The following is an 11,379-nucleotide window of genomic DNA, read 5'->3' on the forward strand; positions in this document are numbered from 1 at the left end:
TGCGTGCCAGGCTTCTGTTGGCAAATAACACAATTCCATCATTTGAAAAATATTTTCAAATGTTAATAAGCACTGTTGATATGGAAAATAAAGGTGAAGTCTAAACAATCAAACCAATAAAATGAGTTTTTTTTTGACTTTACAACTCAACTTTAAAATTCTAACAATCCCACAATTTAAGGGTTGCAGCATGGATTTTTAATGACTTTGTGACTATACTTGACAGATACGACTTGTGTGTTTACTATCAAAATGGATAATCGCTAATATTAATCAGGTTGTTGAGATCCTCAGGGCCACCACACACAGCAGCTGGCATCAACTAATCTCCAACCTACAAACCTCTTTTTTTCCCCCCCCAAACACAACACTGAATGCAACAGAAAATGGGCTTGAATAGTAGTGTATAGGGGGGGTGTTTATGTCCTTAGTCCCAAAATGGAAGATGACACTTGACCACCAGGTTGCATCTTAATAACAAGGGAATCAAATATTTTCTTAGTTAAATCTGGTTTAAGAGGCGGGTCTGGAAGAAACATTCATGACATTACCATGATATGAAGGCAAATATTAATCCTGCATTCCACAGACAGACACAATTAAGATGCAGATAAAACTGGGCATTAATAATAGACAATACAATTCTACAAGAAATATTCTGAGCTAATGTTTCTACAATATTTTTTGGCCTGACTTCAGTGTGGGTATTCTGGGTTCAAGTCTGACTCGGTGGCAATGGGATTGTGAGCCTAAATGGTTGTCTGTGCCCCTGAAATTGCCTAGTAATCCATTTGTGGTGTAAAATACTAGCCTGAAAACCAAAGGAAAAAAAACAATTTGTTTTGCCTCGAATGGCTGTGAAGTGCAAACACACTGACAAGCTGTCAAGATTGTCACCACCGTCATTCGTAAGCCATCTCCATTGCACAAAGGGGCTATTGTTGAGCACAATGGGGTCACCCTCTGAGTTCTGGTTGATCTGAGCTCGGTTGGACACTGTTCACTCAACGAGTTGGCAGGTGTGCAAACTACAAAGATGTTTGAAGATGCAATATAGCATAAAGGACTTTAATAACAAGTTTAGGGCTGACAGGACCTAATCAATAAAGCTATATTAAGGTGTTATGCGTGACCTTGGTAGATAAAGCGTTTATCTAACGGATAGAGTTGGGTCTACTTGCATAGTTTTTGATCTACCTAATTAATGCCTTGATCAACATTTTGTGTAACCTGTATCTATATTTGCTAAGCAGTTATGGTAACGAGAGTTATACTTGTTTTGCACCTTGTCGCCTTCTGGGCACTCAAAGCTTTTTGACACTATTTCCTCATGTATCCACTGATGGATTACTAATGAGATACGAAAAATTAAGACGGTATGTGTATTTTATTTATAACCTTCTCATGCAATAACTGTGATCATTTTAAGTTTTGATTTGTATGGGGGATATCAAACACTAAATTGAATGCAGATGCAAAACTATTCCTAGTTCATACTAGTATTGGTTATTTTACAATAAAGTAGCTTGTTATGGATATGAAAAGCAGTTCACTTACCTTGTAGCATACATCTGTAAGCAGACTCTGAGATGGCATATATGTGAGGGGGCATCTCATGCCTTTTTTTGCCCCGGTACATTTCCACAATGTTCTCCGAGTAGATAGGAAGGTTTTTGTAAGGATTTATGACTACGCAGAACAGCCCAGAATATGTCTATCAAAAACACAAACACATACAAAGAAAATAGTTAATCTAAATGCAGTACTAAATTTAGGACTGTATTTAATGTTATTTTTTATGAACAAACTGCTTATGGTAGGGACTACTTTAACTAATACCCAGTATCAAAAACGGAATTACTAATATAGTTGCCTGTGTTAGAACTCAATGTACACATAGACTGCAACCTGTACACACACACTGCTTTTTGCTTAAGGGGTGGTAAATAATCCATAGATATCTAATATTTAGGGGAGATATGTCATGACAGTATAACAAGAAGAAAAAAAAGAACTACATGAACCAATGCTGAGGTTACCTGAACATATATCTATAGTTTTGGGATGTATGTTGTGATCTTGGGAGGGGCCGGGTATCCAGCACACCACTACCACTACCTCAAAATGGACCGTCTCATAGTAGGCTCACATACTATAGTAGATAGATATATACAGTAACTTACTTGAGATATGAACAATTACATGGCTGTTCATATTTAATCATGCAAACCTTTTTAGCTGGCATTGTCTAAATATCCAGTACGTACAGTATTATGAGACACATTAACCTCTTTGATGGACCCCCTACAGTGGGCACAGCGCCAGGCAGACAGATCACTGCCACAGACCCAGCATGGGCTCCGGGCAGTCGGGAGACTGGAATGACTCAGCTGGCTGTCCTTAAAAGTGGACCCCAGGAGGTAATTGAGGGATTTGTGGGACTCTGATGGGAAGAGGTTGCCTGCCTAGATGGACAGCAATGACTGGAAACTGGCCAATAAAGCACCTTTTTATTTCTCAAAAACTGAAAATTCATTCTACTGAACATTTCAAGATTTATAATATGGCTAAACGTGGGCTAGATTCTCGCTAGTGGCGGTATGATTGTGAGAGCGAATGGTCGTGTCTTTCTGTGTGCCCTGTAGATGATTGGCGACCAGTCTATGGTGTAGTCTGCCTTCTGCTCAATGTCACCTGGGTTAGAATCCAGCAACCCCAGAACCCTTATGAGGAATCACAGTATGGGAGATGAAGGAATGATGAATGTATGCATCATAGGTCATAACTATTATCAGTTACAGCTTGAATGGCCCTAAACATGCAGGGAATGTACAGGTAAATGTCTGTGAAATGCTGAGCAACACAGCCTCCGTTTTCTCACATTGCAAGGAGAGATAAATTAATCTTTGTCTCATCTTTATCTGTTTAGTCTGAATCAGCTATTCTCTTTTTTTTTCCACACAAACGATGTCACATTTCATCTTGGTACTGTAATTACAAACAAACAAAAATTCTAAGCAGTGCACCAACAATAGCTGCAAAATATGACAATATCTGCGCATTGATGTGGGTGGGGTGAAGAAGCCTCGCTTACTCTGGCTTGATAGAACAGAGAAAAATCCTTTCGCTTGGTGTGCTTAATAGCCAAGCATTGTAAATTGGCCAAACAGGGAAACATATTATCATCAGCAATATGCATGTGCCTACTGAAGCTGCTTTTTTTGCCATATATTGACCAGGAAACCAATAGCACTAGCACACTCACACTGTTCCCCAAACATTCCCACCATCCCTTCAGGCCAAAATGTTGAGTCAATAAGAAAGGAGACATTTGTAACCTCTGTAGGACAAAACTACTTACATAAATGAGACCTGAGTAGTAACGGTCTTTGAGGTTGTGAAGTACGGAAGCTTCATTGAGGCAAGTGAGCTCGGCCATGTCCTCCACCTTGCTAAACTTGGGCGGGTTCATCTTCTGGATGTCATCCTTGTTGACTGATGCCTTCTTTCCATTCTCGGCCAACTCCACCAGCACCTCTTCGCCACGCTCTTCACGAATGCTGGCTGCCTCAAAGCCGTGGCGCTCGGACGGGATCCATACCAGCCTCTTGGCGGTCCAGTCCGCCTGCGAGGCTGGATTGTAAACCACGGCGCGGTCCACAAAAAGGTAACGCTCTGGATCATCTTGCCCACTCCTCTGTGACATTGTTGGCGGCTACAAGAAGCGACCCTCGTTACTTGGGTACCTGCAGCCAAGATACAAAATATTAGCACTAGTACTTCTACTAGAAGTTTCAAAATGAGACTTTAATGGGGAAAAGATCCAAGATTGAATCATAAAGTCAAATTATTAGTCATTAACGGTTGGATTTTTGAAGGAGCCGAGGGTAACAGAAAATGTCAGGAGAATAATTGGGTTTGAGTCGGCCCTTTCAATCAGTTGTACTTCAATTATTATCAGCAACGTCTTAAGCAATAATGAACAATAAACCAAAGATGCATTCAAAGTAATCCCAGTTGTCAGTCATCAATTCTTATAGTAAATTTCCAATTAGACAAAAAAATGCAAAATCTTTGATTTTTAGAAGAACAAACATTACGTTGCTCTACAATAATAAATCAAATAATTTGTCTTGCAATGACAGGAGTTAACAATTTTTATGTGGAAAAAGTAACTGAACATTCCTTGAGATATTCTGGCAAAATGTGTTGTTCTTAACATAACTTGGATTAAGGTATTAAATGACGAGGAACGTGAATGAGTGGAAGGAAACCTTTGATTCAACCACAAACAAACTCAAAAAACACAAGTTATCTGATGATGATACTTAACAAGTATCAAGAAATATTTAAAAAATAGTACAAATGTTAACCTTTGATTGACTGCAATACAAATAAAGTTGAATTGTACATTCAATCACTTACATCAGCATAAGTTGTAAAAATCATCAATAAACACCTTAATAAATATCGGCCTCTTCTAAGTACTAATAATCAGAATTGAAACACCACAACAATGTATGCTGAAGTAAATCCACCAACCATTTCATTCCTACGTAGACCTTTAATGCCCTACGCCTCCATCCTTGAACATAACCATCCTACGTGTACTGCGGCTGAGTCACCAATAAAACCTCGGCTGCAGTAGGAAATGCTCTTACACATAACGGTCCTACATTTTATTTAAAAGACCAAGAAAATAGAGGCGCACTCTTTAGTACATCAGTGACACTCATTTTTATCCCCCCACATAGACTAATATGCGTATTAGGCAGGTTACATAAAAATAAAAGTAAAAATGTATAAAAAAGTGTTTTTTTCATTTCATCCCCTTTTTAATCACAATAAGTCTCTGATTTATGTTGACAACATTGCTATGCTTTTGCTAATCAATCCATATTAATGAGAGGAGTAATGAAAAAGTTAACTATGATTAAAGTGGTGCTAGAGCTAGTCTCAATGCTACAGTGTCGATGTGACGCTCCTATTGGTGCATTTGGGAGTTGGCTCTCTCACTAGTGATTTCCATGTTTTACCTCACAGGTTTGTGGAGAGCCATATGCACTCATGGAAAGAGCCACATATGGCTTTCGAGCCGTACGTTCCCTACCCCTGCTATAATGTCTGAAAATTCCTGCGATATAGTCAAATATATGCAATTAGAATGTGTAAATATGGAGGTAATTAAGTGAAGTCGCAGAAATGAAACTGTGATTAAGTAAGGGGCTAAAATATTTGGGTAGATGATTCAATGTGACTTCTTTGACTAGGAAGAACTTCTCCAGCCAGTGAGCCTGCATGTCACGTGGGAGAAGATTTACTGACGAACGCTGGGAGAAGTCGAACCCACAAGCAGGTCCCGTGCTTGAACCCGGCAAGCGCCTGTAGGACACAAATGTGGGTCAGGTCACGGAATAATAGTGGGGAGGGGGGGGATCAGTGTGGCTGCTGTGGGTGACTGCATCCCCTTAGCTCTACTTTGTATGCCCCAAGGCGTACAGAGTTATTCCTGAACCAAAATGAGTGATACACTGAGCTTCTCTTAGACGAGATCACACATCTTAATTCAGTAGGTCTTGGAGATAAATACCCAAATCAAACTCACAAGATTCATTTCATTTGACAATGTAAACTTAAAAGTCAAAGTACCACGAGTGCTCCATTTATTTTAGTTTTATTCAAGGTCAAAATATGAATCATAAGCAAGAGAGCAACTGTTTATAATGCTTTTTCAGAGGTTCGTTAAATTGGACAAAAAGTCAAACACACAAATCCTTCCAGCACACTCGCTTGCTAAACCATAGGAGGAACCCCACTGAGCCTCCATCATGATGTCACTCATGAAGTTAAATCCCTGAAAGACAAATCAAAACATCAACACCAATCTTTATGACTCGGTTACCCTTTAGTTAATGTCTATTCTTGGTCTCATATTTTCATCATTTTTTTTAAACATATATTTTTAAAGTTAATGTAGTGTTTTGTTAAAAGGCATTCTTTTATTCCTTTGGACCCTTTATTAGAATAATTATTGTTTAACCTAAACAGGCCACTCATTTAACTCATTGGCTGCCATTGATGGTATGGGGCATCCAATTCATTTTGACTGCATGGGAGGGGGAAAGAAACATGAGCATTCTTGGATCAAACCCTCAATATTAGAATTGTGAGGGCGACACGCTAACCACTGCGCCGTATAGTTTAACAGTATGAAAAAACATTTTTAAAAATGAAATTTAAAATATTACTTCTGTCCATAACAAGTGTGTGCTTACAGATTTATTCATTCTGATTTAATTATGTATTTATTAGCGTTGTATTCGTTCATAAATTTACTCTATCGAAAAATACAATAATGATTTGAAGAAGAAAAAAAAAATCCTACTAAATTCTAATAGTTTCTTTGAAATGACCAAAAATAATCATTTGTCCTATAAAGGGTTAGTTTTTAAGCGTTTTATTAAATTCATATATGCAAAAAAAAATGGAATAGCTGCCCACTATTGTGACGACCGACTGAAAACAATGTAATAATACTTTTGTCATCATTTTAAACTAATAATAACAAGATCTGAATGTACAACTGTGTGTTGTGTACTGTGTTTGTCTGCTAACCGACTAGCTTCAAGTTGAAGTGGTAAAGAAGATGATCCGACTTCACGAATCAACTAAAGTTGCACGAAACAATGATCAAAACATTAAGAGAGAAATCGCAAATTTATTTTGGGAGGAGATCTAATTTTCTGTTTCGTGCTGCTTGAGACCTAAACTCCATCATGGGTGTGGGCGGCTTAAAGACGTCTGCCTGGGGATCAAATAAACCCAAGACAGACAATGACCGCACCATCTTAAAACTCGTGCATCGTCTAAATAAACGTGCATTTATTCCACAAGTACATCATCGGAAAGCTAATTCGAACGCGATCTGATGAAATGTAGAGACGCCGGTTAGCATTTGGTCGTCCACCATTGAAAAGTCACAGCACAATAATCCGCTAGCTACAGTTGACTCACGCCACTGGTATCAACGCCAAGGATGGGGAAAAAGACTTTAAGATCCATCTTGGAGCACATACCGCACGCAGCGGGTGAAGATGATCCTGCGATGGCGTTTATCAGTGTCCGCAGGGAAGATAAACACAAGGAAAAAGAGTCGCTTCTTCTGTGGCCGCCCTCTCATCAGTGGTACTCCACCACCTGGCACCTGCCTCTCAACCAAACTCTGGCCGGCCACAAGGGAATGGTCGCACGCCAGAAACGCCCGTGAAGCAAATTTGTGATCTGATTGGTCTTTGTTAATACTTACTCGTTCGCGATTGGTTAAAAGTGATTTCCATCTTCTGGTTGGTGACACTGCGGATGGGCGGTGGATGCTCCTGCGGTTGCTTTTTACCTCATCCTCCAAGTTTTAATACTGCAATTTTTTATTTTGTTTTAGTATGTTTAACGATTTTTACAGAATGTAATAGTGTTTGGATGTTATTTTGTTCGTTTATTATACATGGACACTATATGGTGTTTGTTTGAACCAAAAATGTTTAAATGGCGCCCTCTGTTGAATTAGGGAAGCATTACACGTCAAAGCCTTTCAGAGACTGTGGTAACATCAGTGGACAGCTATTCAGGGATGATAATTAACCCTTTAAGAGCAATTGACTACTTTTGGCACTAGATTTTTTAAAAAGTTAAGACTTATACCCTTAAAATGGTATGATGTGTGTATATCATGCATCTTAGCTCCCATCTCATCTCATTTCCTGAACTGCTTTATCCTCATTGGGGTTCCAATGGGTGTTGGAGCCTATCCGAGCTGACCCGGAGTCATTTTCTGTTTTAGAATCTTTATTGACTTTTAGAATGAAACACATTGTTGTATGATCAATAGAATTATGGAAGAACAATTCATTGAAGAGGTTTTGTTAGGTGTTCTGTAAAAATTGCAAAAGGAACATTAATGTTAGACATAGGTCAGCAGAGAAAAAAAAGTAATTTCAAAAATGTACATTATACCTCTGACTGTAAACCATACACTTAGTTATTTTCTCTGTTCCACATCTTCAATTGTTTCCGGGAGGCGAGCATTATTTGTCTCAGGAAGAAGTATTGTCAACAAACCCCCACCTAAAGCCATCATGGAAAATATAAATCTTGGTAGACCAACCCACACCTCGTCAAGAAGAGCCACCAGAGGGGATATAGCCACACCGAGACGAGCCAGGAAGGAACAACAGCCAAAACCATTTTGCCTGTGACAACAAATGTAAGAAGACATTCAACTTTTAGATTACATTCACCCATCCCCTTAAAAAAAATGTTAATTGGGCAAGTGACGTTATTACTACAGTTTTTTTTTTTCCACTGACCTCATTACTGTTGGGTAGAGTTCTGATGTGTACAAATACAAAACTGTAAAAGCTCCTTCAGAAAACATCTTTCCCACAGCGGCCACTGCTGTCTGACATGCAGCCATATCTGAAAATAAGATATCCAAGAGACACATTCTCATGTCCACTGATGACCAGACAATTTGTTTTTCTCTCTCAGTCACTTACATGATGGGATTAGTACGTTGCAAAACAAACACAATGCCGTCAGAAGAAGTCCACCACTCTGACTGACTCTCCGTCCAATTTTGTTCAAAGCAAAAAAGCAGAAAAACTTTGCTGGTATTTCGCTGACTCCGTAAATCAACTGTGTGACAAAAATGTTCACGCCATATCCGGAGATATTCAAGCTAATTCCATAATAACTGCAAGCTACTGCAAACCTACGAATGGAAAAAGAGATCAGTTCGTAACACATGCATTCATTTTCTGAACCGCCAGACGATCACAGGGCGTAAGGAGATGGACCACCATTCCTGCTCGCGCTCATACTTAGAGGCAATTTTAAGAGTGTCCAATCATCCTATCAGGCATGATTTTGGAGGGAGGAAACCGGAGTAACCGGGAAAAAACCTGGGTAGAACACGCAAACTCCACACAGTTGGACTGGTCTGGATTTGAACCTAGGACCCCAGAGCTTTGAGGCCAATGTGCTAACCACTCTAGCTGCTAGGCAGTTCGTAATACATTGTATTGGAATTAGAATACAGAAGAACTTTTGAAGTCCAAGATCTTACTTTTCAGAATTTGACAAAAATATTCACCCAAAACAACAAGACGGTCAAGTCAGGCAGTTGCTGGGGGTGCCGGCCAATAAAGGGGTCATGAGGGCTGCCACAAGAAACTCAAGATTGGCAAAAATTGGTCTTTGGAAACATAACACAACGACCCTAGCATTGCCGCTGTCATGTATCGAAAGGGACAAAATGGAAGACCTTGCATGAGCCATACCACACACAGCCAGCAATTAGAGTCCGTCTTCTCATCATTGGAGTCCTCACCAGATCCACCATAGAATACTCTCTTTTTTCATTTTCCACCACAGTTATTTTTGACAAATCCTGCAGAAGATGAGGCAAAGCAAAAATCATTTCTTACTCATTGTTAAAAAATGGCCTCAGACATAAATCACAGATGAGAGTTTGCACCTCAGGTTTTAGGTCGTCAATGAATTGCTCTGTGCGGTTTGCTTTTGCACACTTCTTCAAGTATATATAAGCAGGGTTCACCTTCCCATGGCTTATCAGCCATCTGGCAGACTCTGGAAGCCACCTATATAGACAGATAAAATGTATCTTTAGTTATGCTAGTAATGCTTTACTTGTTCAATTCTGATTCAAGCCTTACCACCAGCAAATGATTGCCGGCAAGAGGGGACTTGTTGCCGCGACTGTCAGATAACGCCAGTCGTTCACTAAGTAGGCCAGTGCACTGAGCAGCGAACTGCCCAGACTCCAGTCCATGCTCATAAAAATGCACACCCAAGTACGATGTTTGATATCCGCCCACTCTATGCCTACAATGAAAGACATCTTAGCATCACTTTGGAACATTCTGCTTGCTTCACAGTCTACAATCAGGACAGAAAAAAACATGTCTCTGACAAGTGAGAGCAGAGTTATATTTAATGGCTTTTAAAAAAAACTACTATACAAATCTAACATGACTTCAGTAGATTAGCTAGTTCCCATATCCACTCACATAGAACAACAGTGATTATGCTGATTCCAGAAGTTCCAAAGCCGGTAAAGAATCTCATGATGGCAAACATGACAAAATTAGTTGAGAGAGCACTAGCAAATCCAAAGATTGCAGTGATCAGATACGACACCAAGAGCATGGTTTTCCTCCCAAATCTGACAGAAAGAGAGAAAAAAAATCAAACTATTATACCAAAAAAAAAATCTTGTATTGTTCGCTGCTTAAAATTCAGACTTTTGTAACTTAGAATCCAAAGCTAGTCGTCAAAAAATTCAATGCATAAAGCCAAAAACTTGATTGTTGACTTTTTTCATCATTAGCATAAACAAAAACATTTATACATCCTCTTAGACAATTAACATAAATCTAAACGACCTGTCAGAGAGACTGCCCAGCACTGCCGCACCAAACATGACCCCCAAGAAGAAGATAGTGGCTGTAGTTTTGTTCAGTCTCTTTTTCTCACAAACTAAATCCCACTGCAGATCCAATTGCAATCAATTATTCGACCGACAATTAAGGTTTTGGCTGAAAATTTGTAGGGAAACAGATATCCAACTCACCTCAGTGGCTAAAGTAGACCTCATAGTGGAGGTATCGTACACCCATCCATTCTTACAAATCACTGTCGGTAGCACATTAATATCAGTGGCGTTCAGCAACAGATGATATTGAGGCTCTGCAAACATCTGACAAGAGCTCAGACTCTCATTTTCCTGGACTGGAATGCTGACAATAAGCTTTTCCCGACTGGAGAGATCCATAAAAACAGTTCCGTCATCTAAAGCGCTGATATTGCAGTGGTGAGAAGGAACAAATGCAATAAAATTGTTCAGCAGAAAGTGAAAAGGCAAAATCAGACGAGGAATCACCATTATTACCAATAGCCTTAATTGAAAAGGCCCAAAGCCTTTCAATTCTAACAACACGTCATCATACTTCATTCTGAATGTAGGATAGTTGCAATGGCAGCGAAAGAAGCAAAGAAAATAGTATCTTGGAGCCCTGGTTTACTGGACACTTCTGAGAATCTGTGACAACATGGTCACATATTGTGAACCGTCCAATATTGCATCTGCATCAACACACAATGTAGCAGGTGACCTATTTTAAGAATAAATGAGTTGCCAGTTACGGTTGGGAACTTGTTGCAATTATACATTACAAGAATTTTTCACCTATACATACTTTTTGAAGAAAACAATGTAATAAATGACCTGACAAAGAACTTTCCTTTCCTCATAATTTATTGGCCAGGGAGATGAAGCTGTACACAGATAATATTTTATTTACT

At 39.3% G+C, this 11,379-nt stretch overlaps 2 protein-coding genes across 4 annotated transcripts in view; both read right to left on the reverse strand.

Moving 5' to 3' along the window:
* The window catches only part of myh10 (myosin, heavy chain 10, non-muscle), a 32,507-nt gene extending 25,286 nt beyond the window's left edge, over positions 1-7,221 (reverse strand). Inside the window, exons 1-3 of the mRNA XM_077718122.1 lie at positions 7,077-7,221; positions 3,362-3,746; positions 1,558-1,714 (exon numbers count right to left, since the gene is read on the reverse strand). Of these exons, the coding sequence (XP_077574248.1) occupies positions 1,558-1,714; positions 3,362-3,706 (502 nt within the window). The 5' untranslated portion in view covers positions 3,707-3,746; positions 7,077-7,221. The remainder of the gene's footprint in view (positions 1-1,557; positions 1,715-3,361; positions 3,747-7,076) is intronic.
* Positions 7,222-7,835: 614 nt separating this feature from the next.
* LOC144198156 (solute carrier family 22 member 7-like) lies at positions 7,836-11,169 on the reverse strand. 3 transcript variants are annotated; one of them, XM_077719037.1, is made up of 11 exons: positions 11,025-11,165; positions 10,649-10,874; positions 10,461-10,564; positions 10,086-10,240; positions 9,732-9,900; positions 9,533-9,656; positions 9,336-9,445; positions 8,553-8,767; positions 8,364-8,472; positions 8,011-8,246; positions 7,836-7,928 (listed from the first exon to the last, which is right to left on the reverse strand). In XM_077719037.1, the coding sequence occupies exons 1-10, from the start codon at positions 11,027-11,029 to the stop codon at positions 8,036-8,038; spliced, it is 1,428 nt and encodes a 475-aa protein (XP_077575163.1). In that variant the 5' UTR covers positions 11,030-11,165; the 3' UTR covers positions 7,836-7,928; positions 8,011-8,035. The 3 variants fall into 3 exon arrangements, with proteins under 3 accessions (XP_077575163.1, XP_077575164.1, XP_077575162.1); XM_077719038.1 differs by having other exon boundaries at positions 10,967-11,159; XM_077719036.1 differs by having other exon boundaries at positions 10,649-11,169.
* Between the last annotated feature and the right edge of the window lie 210 nt (positions 11,170-11,379).

Source organism: Stigmatopora nigra, chromosome 6 (assembly GCF_051989575.1).
Source record: "Stigmatopora nigra isolate UIUO_SnigA chromosome 6, RoL_Snig_1.1, whole genome shotgun sequence".
Classification (NCBI taxonomy): Eukaryota; Metazoa; Chordata; class Actinopteri; order Syngnathiformes; family Syngnathidae; genus Stigmatopora; species Stigmatopora nigra.